Genomic DNA, 18,794 nt, shown 5'->3' on the forward strand with positions numbered 1-18,794 from the left:
GTCAGGATAAAGAGAAAGATGACTGCAGCAATGTACAGAGACATCCTGGATGAAAACCTGCTCCAGAGCGCTCTTGACCTCAGACTGGGGCGACGGTTCATCTTTCAGCAGGACAACGACCCTAAGCACACATCCAAGATATCAAAGGAGTGGCTTCAGGACAACTTTGTGAATGTCCTTGAGTGGCCCAGCCAAGAGCCCAGTCTTGAATCCGATTAAACATCTCTGGAGAGATCGTAAAAATGGCTGTGCACCGACACTTCCCATCCAACCTGATGGAGCTTGAGAGGTGCTGCAAAGAGGAATGGGTGAAACTGGCCAAGGATAAGTGTGCCAAGCTTGTGGCATCATATTCAAAAAGACTTGAGGCTGTAATTGCTGCCAAAGGTGCATCGACAAAGTATTGAGCAAAGGCTGTGAATACTTATGTACATGTGATTTCTCAGTTTTTTTATTTTTAATAAATTTGCAAAAACCTCAAGTAAACTTCTTTTCACGTTGTCATTATGGGGTGTTGTGTGTAGAATTCTGTGGAAAAAAATGAATTTAATCCATTTTGGAATAAGGCTGTAACATAACAAATTGTGGAAAAAGTGATGCGCTGAGAATACTTTCTGGATGCACTGTATCACTTAACCTCAGAGACACATAGTTTGGATGTAGAAGCAATCTGTGTCCTTGGGAAAGAGCACTTTTATTTATTCTCTTCAGCTTTTTTATTGAATTTTGCACATTTTCCCTGCATTAAAAAAAACTCCAAACTATTTTAAACAAAACTGTATAAATAATTGATGTATTTGATATTTTTACTTATTAGAGGAGTGGTTGCCCTGAATTCCCTCTGGTTCCCTCATGATAAAATCCCTAGGGCTATATCTTGTATAAAGAATTTTTTAAATGGAGTTAACAAGCATGAAATCTAGGGAATGTGTAGGAGATCATAAATAAATAATAGTTATAATGATAATAATAGGAGTCACAGGCATTTCTGGAGATACTTCTTTGGTGTTGAATGTATAGTACACTTAAAGTGGCTTACTTCTATCTAACTAAAATCACAATCCCACTGTTTTCATCACAACATTGATCTTTACCTTGTTGACTCCCTAATTTATGTAACATACGTTTAACTCAGATGTTTATGTCATCCTCAGCTAACATGAAGTTAGACTCTCAAAAAAAGTAATGTCAAAATCTTTTATCCACTAAATGTCGACCTTTTAATATTTGTGACTGTCAGTGAAACCTTTAAATCTCTCTCTCATGTATGACTGTACAAGTATCCATTTTAAAAGGTAGTGTGGTATGGTTCTATCTGACATCATTGTTAATGTCTCTGTCTGGCCTTACGCAGTAAGCATAAAAAGAGTTTGAGTGAATTGGAATACTTTAGCTATCTTTCAAAATATGAAACATAATTCTGGTAATATTGTGCATTACCTATATTTACATAGCTCTAGTAAGAATTATTAATGCATTTGAAATCAGCTAAGCTGCCACTTCCTATTTGCTTGCTGAATTAAAGGGCATATGAAAATAAGAAGTAACTGTGTAAGTATGGCTCCTAACTTAAATAAATATTACTATTTGAAAGACAGGGGGAGTGTAAACTTCACAAAGACAGTGGTGGGGTAGGAAATTAAGTTAATGTCCATAGACCTTTGAGGCAGTAACTTTAACTGCTGCGCTGGTCTTTGTCACACTATAGAATAGTTTATAACAACACCATTTACTTATATAGCACTATAGTTTATATGTGTCTTAGCTGTTGTTGGCAAGTATATTGTTACCAGGAAATGAATAAGATATCTTTTAATGTGAGAAACTAAAAACACTACACAGACAGTGACAAGGCTGCCATTTAAAACCAGGCCACTGGATCTGTGAAGCATCGTCAGTGTGTAGTCCAATATACGTATATTTAAATTACAAATATTATGAAAGCCTGATAAACATATTCTGTTTTGTCTGGCTAAATTATTGACAGCTTAGCTAGGTTAAAGAGCAAAAGACGTTGTGGCTACCGATGACTGTAGTTGAGAAGACCCAGACTAGACAACAGTCTGTGACACATTTTGGAAAGAACAGCACCTGTTAAATTGGTAAAATCAAAAAAATCCCCTTGCTCCTACCCCCATCCTCCTTACTTGCTCATTCTAGACGCAAAAGCTATATTTGAAATGCTTAAGGGATTACCTTGAAATGCTGAGCTTTGCATTGTCTGAGGTTTTTTTTGTTACATGTTCTAAGCTGCAATCAGTGAGAGACAACTTCTCTCAGTCACTATGCTCAGTTTATATTTTGGTCTGGCTGCAGCAACTGAGCAAAATACAGAGGTATTTTTATTGTCCTTGCATTGGTCTAGCTGAAAGACTTGAGACTAAAAACATTCTTCCCAAATTCAATTTGGCTTACTTAAAATGGCATACATATCTACTTTGTTTAGAAGCCTTTGGTATGAGAAAGAGTATATTTTTTCCATGGTATATTTTCTTAAAATAAACTTTCCAATTTAACAGACTGTACCTTCCAGCCTTATTCTATCTTGCTTATCCAGTTTAAAGCCAGTGCTATTCTAGGTACAAGGTGGAAATAAATCCAGCAAAGGGCTGCAATCCATTGCAGAGTAGCCATTTCATTGTGATCCATCAACCTTGGACAGGGAATCTGACCTTCACAGATCATCCTCATACATAGATGTATACTCACTCACAATTTAAAGTTGTAAATTAGCCTAACAAACTAATATTTTGGGAAAAAACTGGATACATGTAGAGCGGGGTGTCCAATACGTCTATCGCGATCAACCAGTAGATCGGAAAGGTAGTGCAGGTAGATCACGTTGCATTCAAAAAAATGTTTTTAAATGTGTCTATTATATATCCTCTCTATGGCGTTTGCCACTTGATTGACTTACAGGACGGCCAGTCTGAGATCTCTTTTCTTCTAACACACTGGTCATCCCGCACACACAATCAAACGCACAAGCTACTGCAAAACTCCAGCTATCTAAGTGATCTAGTTAGCCTTCCAATTTCTGTCGACTAAAAAAGGGATTTAAAAAAAAATGTGTTGGTTATGGGCTGGATGTGGATTTGGAAGAGGATTTTTTCTCTCACAATTTCACAATCGAAGTGCGTTTGCTGATCTGTCAATCTATCATTGCTATTCCAAAGAAGGAAAACGTAGAAAGGCACTTTCGAACTGTTCATAAAAACTACAAAACTGACTTCTTTCCGAAAAGCGATCTGAGAAAGAGAAAGGAGAGGAAACTAAAATTGCAGTTAATCGGACAGCTGTCATTTTTCACTCGGCTGAATTCAAAAGCAAAGGCAGACACACTGAAGCATCATTCCAGGTGAGTCACTCGATCATTAAGCATAAGAAGTTCTTCCAAGATGGAGAGATGATAAAAGATGCCTTCGTTGAGGCAGATGGCTAGGGAGAAATTCCTGCGGAGATTTCAAGACCCCTGGCCAGAGAAAAAGGAGTTTCTCCTTGTCATTAAGCATGCAGAACACAAGCAACTTAATAACGATCAATGGCCGCTAGACTTGGCATTTTTTTTCTATCTGACCAACATGTTGAAATAGCTTAATTTACAGATGCTAGGAAAAGAGAAAACCATGGTCAATATGATTAACTCAGTTAATGCTTTCAAACGAAAAATGCAACATCTGTCCTCAAAGCTGCAGCGCCTTGATTTGGGGAGCATCCAAAACCTCGCGTCAGAGCTGGACACGCAATGGAAGGCGTGTGCGCAACTTGACAGCATACGCTACACAGAGCAGATTGAAAATTGTCTGTCAGACTTTATCTAATGGAAAAAAAGTAACGATTCGAGTGTTGCCTGATGTAGCAGAGTAAGAGTAGCGATTCTTCTTCACAAATGTACTCAAGTAAAAGTAAGGATGGTGCAGTAAAACTACTCTTAGAAGTACAATTTTTTTAAAAAGTTACTCAAGTAAATGTAACGGAGTAAATGTAACTTGTTACTACCTACCTCTGATACTCAGTATAAAGTATATATAAAAAAAGTGTGGGCACCCCTGATGCAGAGCATGCACTTGCCACACTGGCAGTGAGTATGATTTGAACCTAAGCCCTTAGATCTGTGAGACTGAATAATGTAACTCATTTTGAACCTTTCAAATACTTTCTAATGTTGCCATAGCATAGCCCATGTTAGGGGCAAGCTACTACAAAGAAGCCATTGGCATAATTGATTGTCTTTTCCTAGTCATTTGGCCATTACTTGATTTAGTATTTTTTGCTTATTTGTCATGCAGGCCAGACCACTTGGGACAAAAAGTATCAATATAAAGCTGAGGTAATCAAATACCACATCATTGTATTGTAGTGAATAAAAAATACATGGTTTGTTGGCTTTGATAAAATGATTATACCCTCATGGAAATGTCTGCGTCACACTCTCTGAGTTTTTCCCACCTTGTTAGTTTAGTTGGTATTTTTGACTTGGCAACACTACTGAATTTACAATCACTGCAGGTGATGCATTACACTTCCTGCTTGAATCATATACTTTGTTAGTTTGGCAAACACTGATGACAAATCATAAATATGTTAAATTAAACATTTCACAAAAATTGTGGTTCAGGTTCTGTACAAAGAACAACTATAGAAAAGAATCATTCTTTAATGCAAGCCTTAAAAGGGAAAATGATCCTGATACTGGAAGTTGTGATATAGATTAAAATTCTAACATTAAGGTTCTATTTGGGTCAGATCGCCTCTTTGCTGACCTGCTTTTTTATAGCACAGTTGTGAGGACACAGAGTCTCTCTTAGAATCTGGGGCCTGACCAACTGCAAAGTCTAAATAGCACTAGACATTGAAATGACTGCAACGCCATCTCTCCAGTTGTGCTACCATGTTAGCCAATGGAAATATTTTTAACAGCAAATGCAGGGTACTCAAATGTTTGGTCTTGCACACCAAAGCATTTTCATCCACTTTGAGTCAATTTTGTTGGTCACAGGTCTGGGCAGGCAGTGGATTAAGCTCTGCCTCTAATATAATTCAGTTTGATTTGTTTTAAGGCAGCATAAAAATTTAGCACTGGTGTCTCATAGATCCTCCTTGGCCAGAGCTCCTTCTGCATGGCATTTATGTGGGAGGTTACTATTATCTTCTTTCTTTTAAAGATATTTGTGTTTAGCTGACAAAAAGATTTTTATCTTCTCATCTTGTTGAAATGTTTATATACTTTGATTAGCTGCCCTCCCCAACCAAGGTATTTTCTTGCTATTGTTTACCATTTCCTGTTGTGATTTAATCTTAATGTTAGGGCTTAGGTGAAGTGCTAGAAAATGGATTATTAGATGGAATAAGTTACTGCTAACTGACCAAATAAGATTAATCAGGTCAAAAACGTTTTGCAACACATCAGTCTACACAGTTTTCAGTCTACACTACATGACTTGGATAGACCCTTAGCATAAAGCTTAAAATCAGTACCAAAAGCCTCAGAAGGAGAAGGGTCCATCAGCCTTTGGTTTGTGAACATGAAAGGGCAGATAAATATTCTTCCATCCATCCATCCATTTTCCAACCCGCTGAATCCGAACACAGGGTCAAGGGGGTCTGCTGGACCCATAAATATTCTTTATAAATAAAAATATTTATTGCACCAAGAAAAGCTCAGAGAAGCACAAAGGCACAGCAAAAGTTTCCTGAAAGAGGTTATCCCAAACCAAACATGTACCAAAAGTACAAATCCAGTAGAGTGGTCAAAAAATATAACCAGGGTTCAAAATCCAGTTAATCTAGAAAAAAGGCTCAATAACAATAATTACTAGAGCTCCTCAAAACCACCAAATGCATTCAATTGAACCAGAAGGGACTGCTTACTTCTCTATCCTTTACAGGACTGAGGGAAGCCCCTTGACAGTAATAGGCAAATGGCCCTGTGACACACAGAGATTAACAGATGCATAGAAACATGATCAACAATATTAACATAAACAAAAGAATCAAAACGTACAAAAAAGACATAAAATAGGAGCTTCAGCCCCATTTAGGGGGATGAGATAGGTAGGGCGCTGACTGACACACAACCTATTAACTTGAAAAGACTTCAGCTGATTCTTTTATTAATTTTTAATACCCCAGTTGATAATGCAGCTCCAAAGACAACTGCTTTTTTTTTTAAGTATTACAATTCTCCAGCGGGCACAAAATCTGAAAAAGAGAATAACTGCTTCAGCCCAACATAACTCTTGCATTTCTACTCACCCAATGTCTACAAAAGATACCAAGCTGAGATCTAAACATCATGTTCAATGCATCCTCATATGTTGGCATAAAGAAGTGTCTGCTTACATGTATATGACACCTGCCCTTACAAGATTCCCATAGATACAATGACAAGTATTGTTTTTATTATTCATTTTTGGATTGGACCATTAAACATAATGCATGATAAAAAACACACTTTCAATAATGTTTATGAACAGACAAAGGTGGAAAATATTGGTTAATGTCATGTATATTTTTTAAATATTTTTTTTCCATTAAGGCCATAATATCTGTAGCCAAATGGTATTTCCATAAATACCACTTGAGCTGAATAATTTTCTGGATCTTACCTCAATAATATGAACTAGGAGGAGTTCTTGTAGGTTTTCTTTAAGAATCAGTTAACCATGACTTGTGTGTGTGCAGTTGGCAAACAAGTGCTGATTTCTTTGAGTCCTTATGCTTTGGTGGGGCACTTGTAATGCTATACATTTTGTTAGTCCCTTTCTTTTTACACTTAAACTTGTATTATGCAATGTGGAAAGTTGCAGTGTAAAATTAATTCACATCTTGAAGATAATTTTGATATTTCTTGGAATGAATCCCCACTGTATTGCCACCATGTCACAATCTAGATATCCTAAGTTTTAAATGTGTTAGAGTCCAGCTAAGTTATCTCACTCAGAGAGACCTTAGTGTCACTTGATCCCCCTTTAATAAGTCAGGGAGTGAAAAACAAGTTTGTTTTTCGCATTGAGTGCTTTGCTATCTTCAGGCTATTTATTTTGGCTTTGATAAGAGGCAAAAAGTTAAGCAATCGTACTGACAAGTGGCACCCCCCCTCCTTGCCATTTATAGCACTAAATCAAATACACCTGCTGTGCCCCTCCACCCCACCTTGCTGTCCACAGTACCACCAAATGCTCAATGGCATGTTACAGTCAAACATTTAAATCTCTAAGTGAGAGGTCATCCTGACAAGAATGAGCAAAGGTCTCACCTTCTGAAACACTAAAGGTGTTCTTGCGACAAAAACAAAGTTTTGAAACCCTAAAGGTATATATTTTGTGCTGGGGTGAATTTAAATATGACCTTGGTGAACTTTGCTTTGGGTTAAAAAAAGAAAAAACAAAAAAACACTTGGCTTTAGTTGTGTTCAGTTTTCTATGTCAAGTGTCATGCACCCATTTTCCTGTTCATGCTTATCCTGTTGCAGCAACATCACAGGGCTGAAAACAGCCTTGGTTGGGATTCCAGTCTGTCACAGGTAACAATGACTCATACACAGTCAAAGTGCAATCACTATTTAACTTAACAAACCAGTCACGGAGATATGGAGGGAAACCAAATATTCAGAGGAAACCTGTAAACACAATGTAAACCAGGACCAGGCCAGATATTTAATACACAGCCTTAGAATTGTGGGGTTCCATGCTGACCATCGCACTACAGAGAAATACAGTCTACAGTAATCATTCAGGTCCAAGGTTTGGATTTACACTTGCAGCATCGCTTGACAGAAACATCATTATGAATCACCTTAAGCTTAAGCCTGTGTCACATTAGGCGACTTTTCTAATGATTTTGAGTTGTAGCTTTTACTTTCATCTTAGCAAGTTGTAGGCAGTCAGTGGCACATTCCTGTGAAGCTGATCACCTAATGTGACATACCTATTGACTTTTATAACCGGTATAATTGTAAACGATCATATAGTTTTATCCTACTTTCATTATTTTTAATATTCATTTTATATTAGGTGGACCCGAATAATTTTTACTTAGTCCTTTATACTGTTCACCCAATTTTCTAGACATACTTTGGGCAATCTCTTTTAACGTTACCTCTATCCAGCTATCATAACAGAAAGCAGGAAGAGCACTAAGAGCATTACAACAAAAATAAAAATACAGTTCATTGCACGCCAAGCCTGTAAAATCAAGTTTTCAAAAAGCCCAGTCAGCATTATTAAGCAAAATACAGCAAATATACGTAAAGTTACAATAACTGCCTAGGGCCAGGAAACCTGTTCTAACTAATCATATGAACTGACTAAGATTTAGAAGAGCAAAGTGAAACCTTTGATGAGCCAGTGTGAGTCTCCTGATTTGTGATGAAACTACTGACATAATAGGAAACATGGCCAAACATGTCACATCCAGTATACATTCTCAGACTTACTTAAACTAACTGAGGGTTACACTGGGTCGAAGCCTATCCTGGCAGTACAGTATGCAAAGCAGCAAATAACCAGGATTGCGTGCCAGTCTATCATGTGACAAACACACATGTACGTACATTCACTTCTGCTGGTGCCCGTATAGAGTTGCTAATCCACCTACCACACACAACTTTGGGGATGTAGGAGGAACATGAACAGACACTAGGAGAATGTGTAAACTCCACACAGTCGACAGCTAAACACAAGACTCAAACCCAGTATGCTGAATCCATAAAAAGGGTCCGTGTGCAACCAGTCACGCTTTTTAAAACAAATTAAATATATTTGAATATCCAATTATAACATACAACTAATTTGTTTAAGATAGTCAGGGCTGCCATCCCCGTGTTATTTTGAACAGGGAAATGACCCAGTATAACAAGTTAGCCCTCTTCTGCTGTCAACACATTTAAAGGAGCTTGACTAAAGATCCCTAGACCTTTATTAGATTCTTGGAAAGAATTTTTCAAGAAGGCCTGAGGATGTCCTTAGAGTGTTGTTAATTGCAAACACCTGTATACATTGTGGCTCAATGAATATCTCTTGGGCCAATGTGAAATCCAAGTGGTATACCACCCAATAGTGGCCAGTACCATGCTATTCTCTTTGGTTTTGGAATTGTGAGATGGGATCTTCTCAGTTATACATTGTAACCTCATTTTTCAGAAGATCTCTGTTTGGACCCTTTTTGTGACAGGGACTTTCATCTTTCATAGTACATATTATGCTGGGAAGGTCCTTAAGGTACTTTATGGATAAAATACAATAAGACTCCTCAATAAATTCAGATATGCCAGCTTGTCTCTGGCTGAAAGATATACTAAAGAAGTTCAGTTGTAGTGGAAAAAGTGACCCTTTATAATGGAAATGTACTAAAGAATAAATTGGGAAAACCTTAATAGTTATACTGATGGAAAGTGATAATTGTGCAACTTTCAATAAGGTTTGTCATGTGCCAATGATTGAATGTCTGTTGGCAGATGTTGTCAAGAAAGGCACTGGGGCTTCTTTATACCAACAGCAATATGCCAACAGTATAATACCTCACTGTGAAAGCCAAGTCAGAAGTTTTCTTACTTTTTAGTTTTTTTTTCTTTTGTGTCAACCTAGGGCAAAATAAAGTTTGTTCTTTCTATCTATCTATCTATCTATCTATCTATCTATCTATCTATCTATCTATCTATCTATCACTATATACAGTAGTAAAACAAAAGAGTAATTGTATCAAAATATTACAGAGTTACAATAAATAAACAGATTTTGGAAAAACGTAATGAAATTCAGTAACACCTGAGAAGATTCATGTGTAAAATACTGAGTTTGTATCATATTGGGTCTGCTTCTTTCCCTCAGTCATTATAAATACAAAAGAGCAGGTTGAGCTGGAAATTCCTGCCTCCGGAGGCATTCAGTTTCTTGTATAGAACAAAGCAAGTACCTGTAGATTTGAGTTTACAATTGAATGCAGATCCAGTTTCTTGAATAAATAAGGGGTATCTATAACAGCCCAATGCTTTTATATCCAGCCCAGATAAAATGGAATATAAGGGCTTTACTGTATGTATATGATTTAAGTTAGTTTGTTCTCTTTACATGAGTATGGGTTCAAAGTAATCAACATATAAAGATATGTTTTAATGTAAACCTTCAAGAGATAGCAGCTTAGGTCCAGGCTAATCAGCTGAGGTCACACCCCCCGCCCTCAGTCCTCTTCATAAAATACAGACACACACACACACCAAAAGGAAGTATTGTAAAGGGCATTTAATAAAAAAAAAATCTGATTGGCACATCCTCTCTGAAACCCCAAGACCCTTACAACCACTTGCCTATTCTCATTCAACTAGCCACAGTTCAGCATTTAATTAGACAGATATTGTTGGTTTCCCATTATTTTAATATGTTTCTACTTTGTTTTCTGTGTGTTGTAACAAATATATGTCTTTGTGTGCACTAATTCCCTTTATGCATTTAGTAATTTGTAAAATCTTTACTTGAATTTTATGTCAGAACTTGTCACAGTGCTCTGTGCCTCCAGTCAGTGAAAAAAACTATACAAAAAATAAACTAATATGAATTAAAATTTCTGAAAACTTAAATTTAGTCAATGTACACAAAAAATTATCAGCTTCAGTTAATTGTATATGGTCCATAAATATTTGGACAGAGACAACTTTTTTCTAATTTTGGTTCTGTACGTTACCACAATGAATTTTAAATGAAATAAAGAGATTGTGTTAGAAAAATACTTTAGTTGCCTCACATTTTTATGCAATCGTTTTGTTCACCCCACTGAATTAAAGCTGAAAGTCTGCACTTCAACTGCATCTGAGTTGTTTCATTTAAAATTCATTATGGTAATGCACAGAACCAAAATTAGAAAAAAAGTTGTCTCTGTCCAAATATTTATGGACAAATGTAGCTTTATGTAATTTAATGTAAGTTACATATTACATGTAATGCATAATTGCAGATGGGAGTTAGAAAGTAGATTTATAATATGGAAGTGTCTGTAATGAGTATGTCATAGTTCAGCACCATACAGTATACAGATCTAATTATTATGGTGAATAGTATGTATTAAGTGCAGGCCATGAAAATCTATACTTCTGTATGGCACTTGCATGAGGCCACATCCTGAATCGTGTGGCAAGTGTTCTCTCCATGTTATAATGACAGTAAAACAAAAGTCTAAAAGAACATTTACTGGGCAGATTCTTGCAGAGTGGAATATGAACGATGAATAATTATTTAGGGCTTGAATCATTTTTGTATAAGTTAAAAGACAACATGATGAAAGTGTTTAAAATATTTTATATACAATTCATTTCTTCAGCTGAGTCACTAAAGGGAATCTTGTACGGTCAAGTGTCATAGAAATGTAAGTAGTGACTCCTTTATGCCACAAAATAAGGATACATTGGACAGGATGTTCATACCTCAGCTTGATATTTTTTGTTCAGATTCATTGAGTAGATAAACAAGAAGTTATGTTGTGCTGAATCAATTATTTGCTTTTTCTGATTTTCTTCCCAACTATTAAACCCCCTCCATAGATTAGAACATGTTTTCTTATACTGAAGTTATATGTTCCCAGTTAGTCAAACACAATCTAGTGTGCATCCATCCTAACCTGAACTTTGGTGGGATGAAAGAGGAAAGCCAAATTCACTATGCTACTCCCTTGCTGAGAGTTTTTCTAGAGTAGGTGTCCTTGGGTGTAAATATAAACCCAACATAAAAAGTTTCTTTGCATTCTTTTTTCCACCACTGATGTTGTCCACCAGGAATTCCTCTTCTCACAGTTGTTAATGACATTAAACAAAAATACTCTACTCTGTGTTTTTCAAATCATATAATTTATCATACTAAAAAGTGGAAAAAAGAAAAGTAAAGATAGTTATTTGACTGTTCACTGGATGTTCCTGGAATTTGAATACTTTGCCAGCTCTTTTCTTTCTCCTAAAATTCAGAAAAAAAACAGTTTTCCTAAAACCACAAGATTTTAGTGATGTATACATTGGAGATTGGATAGATAAATTATTAATTTACTTAACTGTCAATTTTTAGGAACAAAATCATTTAATGATTTGGCAAAATGAAATTGATAAAGCCAATGTAAAAAATATACAAAAATTAAAAGTTAATATCTAACCTCCCTGACCAAATGAAAAACACTAATTTCAAGTGTAATTTTCTCCTCTCTACATAGTGACAGCTACCACAGCAGGGTCTTTAATACTAATTGTTCACTATCCACAGCATATACAAAAAGCTGTTGAGCTACTTTCATGGCAGTCATCTGCACATCCCTGAAAGTCATTTTCAGACAGAGGTAAATTAAGCCCTGGTGTCATGACCTGCTCTTGGATGTGCCCATCTCCATACCTACCACAAGTAGTTTGCCTCTGCTTTGCCACAACTCCAATTTTCAGTTGCCTGGTAACTGCAATTATCCTTGCAGTCACCTGAAGCCATTTGTTTTGCTGGTTTCTTTATTTGAACATTCATCCTGTATTCACTCCTTGCTCAGTTGCATGTTTTTTATCCCAGTTCCATTACTCCTGTGGTTTTTGACATTTGCTCATTTTCTTAAAATGGGTTTCATAATTCTTTTGCTTGTATTTAACTCTTTTGGAATTTGAACTTGATGCCTATATTTGTAACTGCATCTTCAGCTGCTAAAGTTTGTCAACTTTCAGTCATTGTCATCTCCGATGTTGTCAGCCACATTCGTCCCTGTTATGTTTGGCCTTGGGTTCCACATATTTACTGTAGAGCTCACTCCCAATCAACATGAGTCTGGAAGAAGACGTTGAAGACTCAGAATGGGCTGGGCTGAGCATGGAATAACATTATAAAGATGACTGTGATGTGTAAGCCTAACAGAAATGGAATTTCATTCACTAATTGTGAACACAATTTATGTAAAACATAACCTGTACTGTAGCTCAGTATTCATTTCTTTCATGAGTGTTCTTTATTCAAATAATGATCTATTTGCCTGTACTGTAAAGATGGTGAAAATATTTCTTAATTCTTTTATATGTCTCAGCATTGCTTTAACACTGTTATTTTAACTATTGGCAAATATTGTAAGAAAAGCAAATACGCGGGGTCACAAAAGCTCTGTGACTTGTTGCACCTTGTTGTATTTTTCAATGTGTCATACAGCCAGTGTTAATATTTGCTGGCCACACCCTAGATAGAGCTTTGATTTACTCTTGTGTTACTGTATATCATTTTCTAGCATGACACACAAAAACTTTTTTGAGTGCCAAGGAAGTCCAAATGAAACATACACACTGCTAATGAATAACTAGATTTGTAATATTTATTGTAAAATAGAAAACAGCTGCAAATTCATGTCCAAGGTGTATAGTTTTTTGGCGTATCCCAGGCTGTCTCACTAACACCGAGCACCAATGGCCTATAGCTGAAACAATACAGTAATCTGTGCACACAAGGGAAATTAATCTTACATTGTTTCAATAGGAATATCCTCTTTGAATAAAGAGAAACAACATCCATTTTCCTGGCACAGATCACTATCCTGTAGAAATCTGAGAAAGATTATTGTTCTTCTGCATTATATTTTGTAGGTTTGCCTAATTCCATCACGGATTGGTATCAGTTTTTTTTTGTTTTTTTTTTAATTAAAAACCTGTAGTCACATAACACATTTTGCAGATTTAGTGTTTGTGGATTTTTATATGAATTTTACATTGGTGGAGTTCTTGTAAACTGATAATTGTTATATTAATGGAAATATTTTTTTTTTCTGTTTGTTGCTGCTGGCTGATCAACTGTGACTTTTTATTGTGCCATTTCATACTGTATGTAATAGATTTTTCATTATGTACAAAGAAAACATTAAATAATCAGTTTAACCAATCAAGCAGTCAGTTATTATTAAGTACACCATGCTTCATAGTTTATAGTAAAAAAATGCTTTTTGCAAACATAGCTACATTCGCATCCGTGTGATTGTTAACCTCTGTGTCTTTTTAGCATTTACTAAATTTTTACTGATTATATGCTGCAAAGTCACTTTACTTTGTTTTTCCCAGTCCCCACATAAAGTGTTGTTTCCTCTACTTCTGGTGTCAGAAATGTATTGTGAAGTTATGGTGCAACAATTTGGCATATATTGTACACTTTATCTCCTATTAATAAATGCAAGCATTGACGTTGACTTGTGTAATAAAAGTATTTTATAACGCTCAAGTTTTGTTCCTTTATTATGGCGTGCTCTGCTCCTATTAAGCATTTACAAGAATCGATCCATGCTTTGTTACTGTTGTTTGCTATCCTTTTATCTCAAAAACACATAACACTATAAAAATACTGCTGGCCCAGAGCCAAAAGTCAATGAATCGTTCACTGAAAGCACATTTATTGTGCAGTAACTGTATAAATAAAGGAGTGACTAGTGTGTACAAAAGCCATTTCATGTCTGCAATCTCGTGTTTGAGTAAAACATGGAGCTCTTTCTTGTTGGAAAATGAAAAGAAAAGAGATTTGAGTTGAATACAGGACCCCATGCGGTGAACTTAAGACTAACAAATGAGTAAATTACAGCATCAAAGACCGTAGTTTTTTTTTAGTCTACTATAGAAACCTTTCTGTTTAGTCATTCACTTTCCGTCAGGGTAGCACATATTACCTAAACTAGAGATATGATATCATGTGTCAGAATGATTTGGATTTCAAACAGAGTAAAGAAGCAGCTCAGGTGCCACATGAACCACAGGCATTCAGTTGTTTAACTTGTGAACTGCGGGCAAACAGCATTTAGCTGATAGCGTTCTGTGAAGTTGCTTAATGTTTTCTTACATTATAGCTGAACTTTGTGCCCTTTGCCTGGTATCTCAGACAAATTGCTGGAGGAAAAATATAAATATATATATATATATATATATATGTAATTTTATTTATATATGTATATATAAACAGTACATGTTGATTGCTACTTTAAAGCATAATTCTTGCAATTTGACACTACTAAATTACCAAAAAGCTGAAAAATGTAAACAGGTTAAGGAATTTGTTGTATTTTACCAATTGTGTGTAAAAAATGGATTTTCCAACTTAAATTCTTTTTTCAAAATTTTAATATTCCTTTTGTTTCTAAGAAAACCATTGTATAATTTCTAGTACTAAGTAGTAAGCCTCATTTCTCAACTGCATTATGCCTAGTGCTGCAGTCTCCCACCTCTTTAAGCGCAGGCTCAAACACTGGCTCAGGCCCTGTCTAGGTGAAGCGGCCCCGCTGTTTCTGGTATCATCCCATATCACATGTTTCTACGGCAGTCAGTCAGTCATTTTCCAACCCGCTATATCCTAATACAGGGTCACGGTGATCCTCTGGAGCCAATCCCAGCCAGCACAGGGCGCAAGGCAGGAACAAATCCCGGGCAGAGTGCCAGCCCACTGCAGGGCACACACACCCACACACCAAGCACACACTCGCTCTGTGCCTATCTGGATGTGCCTTACGTGGGACTGACATCCCGTTCCATTTTGATGGGGCAGGTCCTGAATTCTAATGATTTCTACCTGACAAAGAAGGTTTCCAAAACTGCTGAAATTACAGCATATCGATATAAGTGATTTCTGGATCTCTTTAGTTTTTCAGTTTTTTTTAGAGATTATTAATAAATTCATATATTTAGAGGAATGTGCTAGCAGTCCTCTTGAAACTTTTATTGCCATTTACATAAACTATATATGTGTGTATTTAATTGTGTATACTTTATTTTTCTGTTCTTGTTGCTTATCCTTTTACATAGTGTTCCATCTATGCTGTATTTGTAACTAGTACTTGGCAAATGGGGCTTATACGAGGAACTTTTTATAAGAATGAAAATGAAATAATTTTCATATATGTACCTGTTTGCCTTAGCATAGTTTGTTCAACCATCCTTCTTCTAATATGATTTTTTTGTTGGCTCCAGAAATGCACAATTCTTATAAGTAAGCTCAATTTGAAGACTATAGTGCCTCAAGCATGCTGAAAAGTTGCAAAATGCTCAAAGGGGTAAGGTGTTACGTACTTAGACACTAACAATATTCCAAGTTTCGTTAGACTACAGGCAAGTTTATACCACTTTTACCAGGTGAAGTTGAAAACATGTTGACAAAGCTTTCAATCTTCTTTCTTATTTGTAGGAGAGAAGCCATACAGATGCAGTTGGGAAGGATGTGACTGGCGCTTTGCCCGTTCAGATGAGCTGACCCGGCATTATCGTAAACACACAGGTGCCAAGCCCTTCAAGTGCATGGCTTGCGGGCGGTGCTTCTCCCGGTCAGACCACTTGGCGCTGCATATGAAGCGCCACCAAAATTAGGGGATGTTGGCGCCGAGGAAGAAATCAAGTTTGCCTCCATGACTCGTCCCTTTGTTGCCTGCTGTATATTGTTTCCTTTGGGCTTATGTTATAACAGATCCTTTATGTAAAGGAGAACCTACCACGAGATGCATAAATAAGATCCAATACATTACAAAAAAAATTCTTGTTTTTTAAAAACATGACAAGCAGACACATACATACGTGTATGCAGTTTAGGGTGAGCGCGTGTGTGTGTGTGTAAGTGAAGCCAGAGTATTGAAAACTGGATGTACAATAATATGAAAAGAGGGATTTTTTTATCTTTATAATTTATTTTTCTTTTTAGTGTTCATGTATTGTATTCTTTACCTTTCTGTAGTACACAGACAATGAGTGAAAATGTTTGCTGTAAAATATTGATTTTTTTATTTTTTTTATTTACTGGTATGGGAAAAGGTGAGGAATTTTGTTCAAATCCAAGACCTTTTACTTTTAAAATGTTGTGTTTTTTAAAGAAAATGTATTTTTATAAAGGAAAGACTTTCAGTGTGTAATAGTCATCTCAAATCAAGCACTTCCACTGACAGTAGGACAATCTCGAGCCAGGCTGACGAGCGTTGGATCTTACTGACTACTGCTTTTTAGATTTGCAGCACATTACTGGCTCTTTATTTTACGAAAGATGCTTTATTTTGATATGAAAAACAGAAAAGAGTATTAATTCATTCTGCAGACGCCTAGAGGAGAAAGCACTACTGTTAGGGTAAAACTAAGAACAAAGCGTGACGTGTCTCCTAGAGGTCTGTGCTTTAAAATGCTGTGTCACGGTTCACGGTTTTATAATGTGACATAATGTCCCCACTAGAACATATCACTCATCAATTTTTATGTCTGATAACGTGTCATTTGCTATTCGTTCTGTCTTGTGATGACTTAAGGAGTTAATTGTCAAAGGATGTGTTGATTATCATCTGAAAATTAGCCAAAGCCACGTAAAGTCAGGACCACCCGCCAGAACTGACTTGCTTCTGAAATGTGCCTCCATCATTCTTTGTGCCTTGCTGGTACCGTTGCATGACTGACGCTAAGCAGCTGACCCTTTCTGTGTCACATGGCTCTGGTTCAGTCGTGTCACACTCCATTCAGTCCAAGCTTCCAGTGAAACTGGGCATAGCACTTCTGCCAAGTGCTGGGAATTTTAAAGGCTGGAAAGTATTCTTCATCACTTAACAGTCGTCTGACATGCATTTTTGTTGTAGCATCATCTCTGTGTTCGTTATTTAGAGAAGTTTTCTTGTTCAGTGAGTTAACTAAATCAGATAAATGCTTCGATTCTGATTGTTGTATGGACATTTGGCTGAAAACGAGAACTCCAAATGTGTTCTTTTGGTGGATGGCTGCAGCTTTATTTTTATAAGCCCAGCAACCTGCTTTTGTTGTTGTAAGGGAGGCAAAGGAAGTGTGCGGATTTAAAAGAGTTATAGACCACCTTGATTTGCGGAATAGACTTTCGCAGATTTATCACACAAGTACAAACTTACTTTTCTATTCAGTAGCAATAAGATGGCAGCCCTCATTATGCTGTTCACCAAACTGGACTGTCAAATCCATTGCATCTGGAAGCGCACTGTGCATACCACAGAATTGGCATTTGCTGACGTTTGGCTCAGGAAGGACTTTTGAATGAAACATTGTAAAATGTGGGACTGTGAAATAAAATTTTCAAAATGGGCCAAACAAATATTGTGTGCTGACAAAGTATGGATGGGTGTGCAAGCCAGAGTTTGTGTGTGTGTGTGTGCGTGCGTGTGTGTGTATACATAATGGGCAGTTTTCTAACATTAGTAAGAAATGCCTTTCATTAAGAGCATGGCCAGAGTTCAGAACCCCTTTTGTAAATACAGTATTTTGGTTTTTGGTAAAAATAAAAGTGAACTGTACATATATCTAGATGATAATGCAATGTTTATATTATGAACAAAAGGGATTTTTAAGTGGTGGTAGTAAAATATTTTTGAATTTGATACATTGTAGAATTTTTACTAATTCTAAGGAAATCACGTTTTGTATAAAATATTATAATGACTATTTACTTTGAGAACAACATATTTTTCCATTGAAAAATGAAAACCTTGTAAAATAAAGAGCATAATAAACAGATTATAAAGATTATTTCTTTTGCTTGTGATTCTTTTATGGCTATCTCTGTAAATGTCATTTTTCTAACACTGCTGAATTTCTCCTGTTTGCAATTCAGGCTGGCATTACATTTGAGACAACCTTAAGTTCCTATTTCAACTCTTTCTTTGTCGCTGTAATGATCATAATCCGGGTTTAGCCCTCAGATTCCGATGTAGATGTTACCAACACAAAGATGCCTTTCCTGACACCCTCCTCTTATAATATTCATTATATGGCCCATAGTTGAGATGAGATCCTGTTCTGGCCATAATTCGCAAGGTAAGTGAGAACATGGCACATTTCA

General features: G+C 36.4%; 1 protein-coding gene across 2 annotated transcripts in view; it reads left to right on the forward strand.

Annotated features, from left to right (window-relative positions):
- Positions 1-18,479, forward strand: part of klf5l (Kruppel-like factor 5 like) — a 63,950-nt gene extending 45,471 nt beyond the window's left edge. For both annotated transcript variants that reach the window (XM_039765893.1, XM_039765892.1), the window contains one exon: positions 16,149-18,479. In XM_039765893.1, coding sequence (XP_039621827.1) covers positions 16,149-16,327 — 179 coding nt within the window. In that variant the 3' untranslated portion in view covers positions 16,328-18,479. The remainder of the gene's footprint in view (positions 1-16,148) is intronic.
- Positions 18,480-18,794: the final 315 nt, after the last annotated feature.

The sequence above is a fragment of the Polypterus senegalus genome, chromosome 10 (genome assembly GCF_016835505.1).
Source record: "Polypterus senegalus isolate Bchr_013 chromosome 10, ASM1683550v1, whole genome shotgun sequence".
In the NCBI taxonomy this organism is placed as follows: Eukaryota; Metazoa; Chordata; class Cladistia; order Polypteriformes; family Polypteridae; genus Polypterus; species Polypterus senegalus.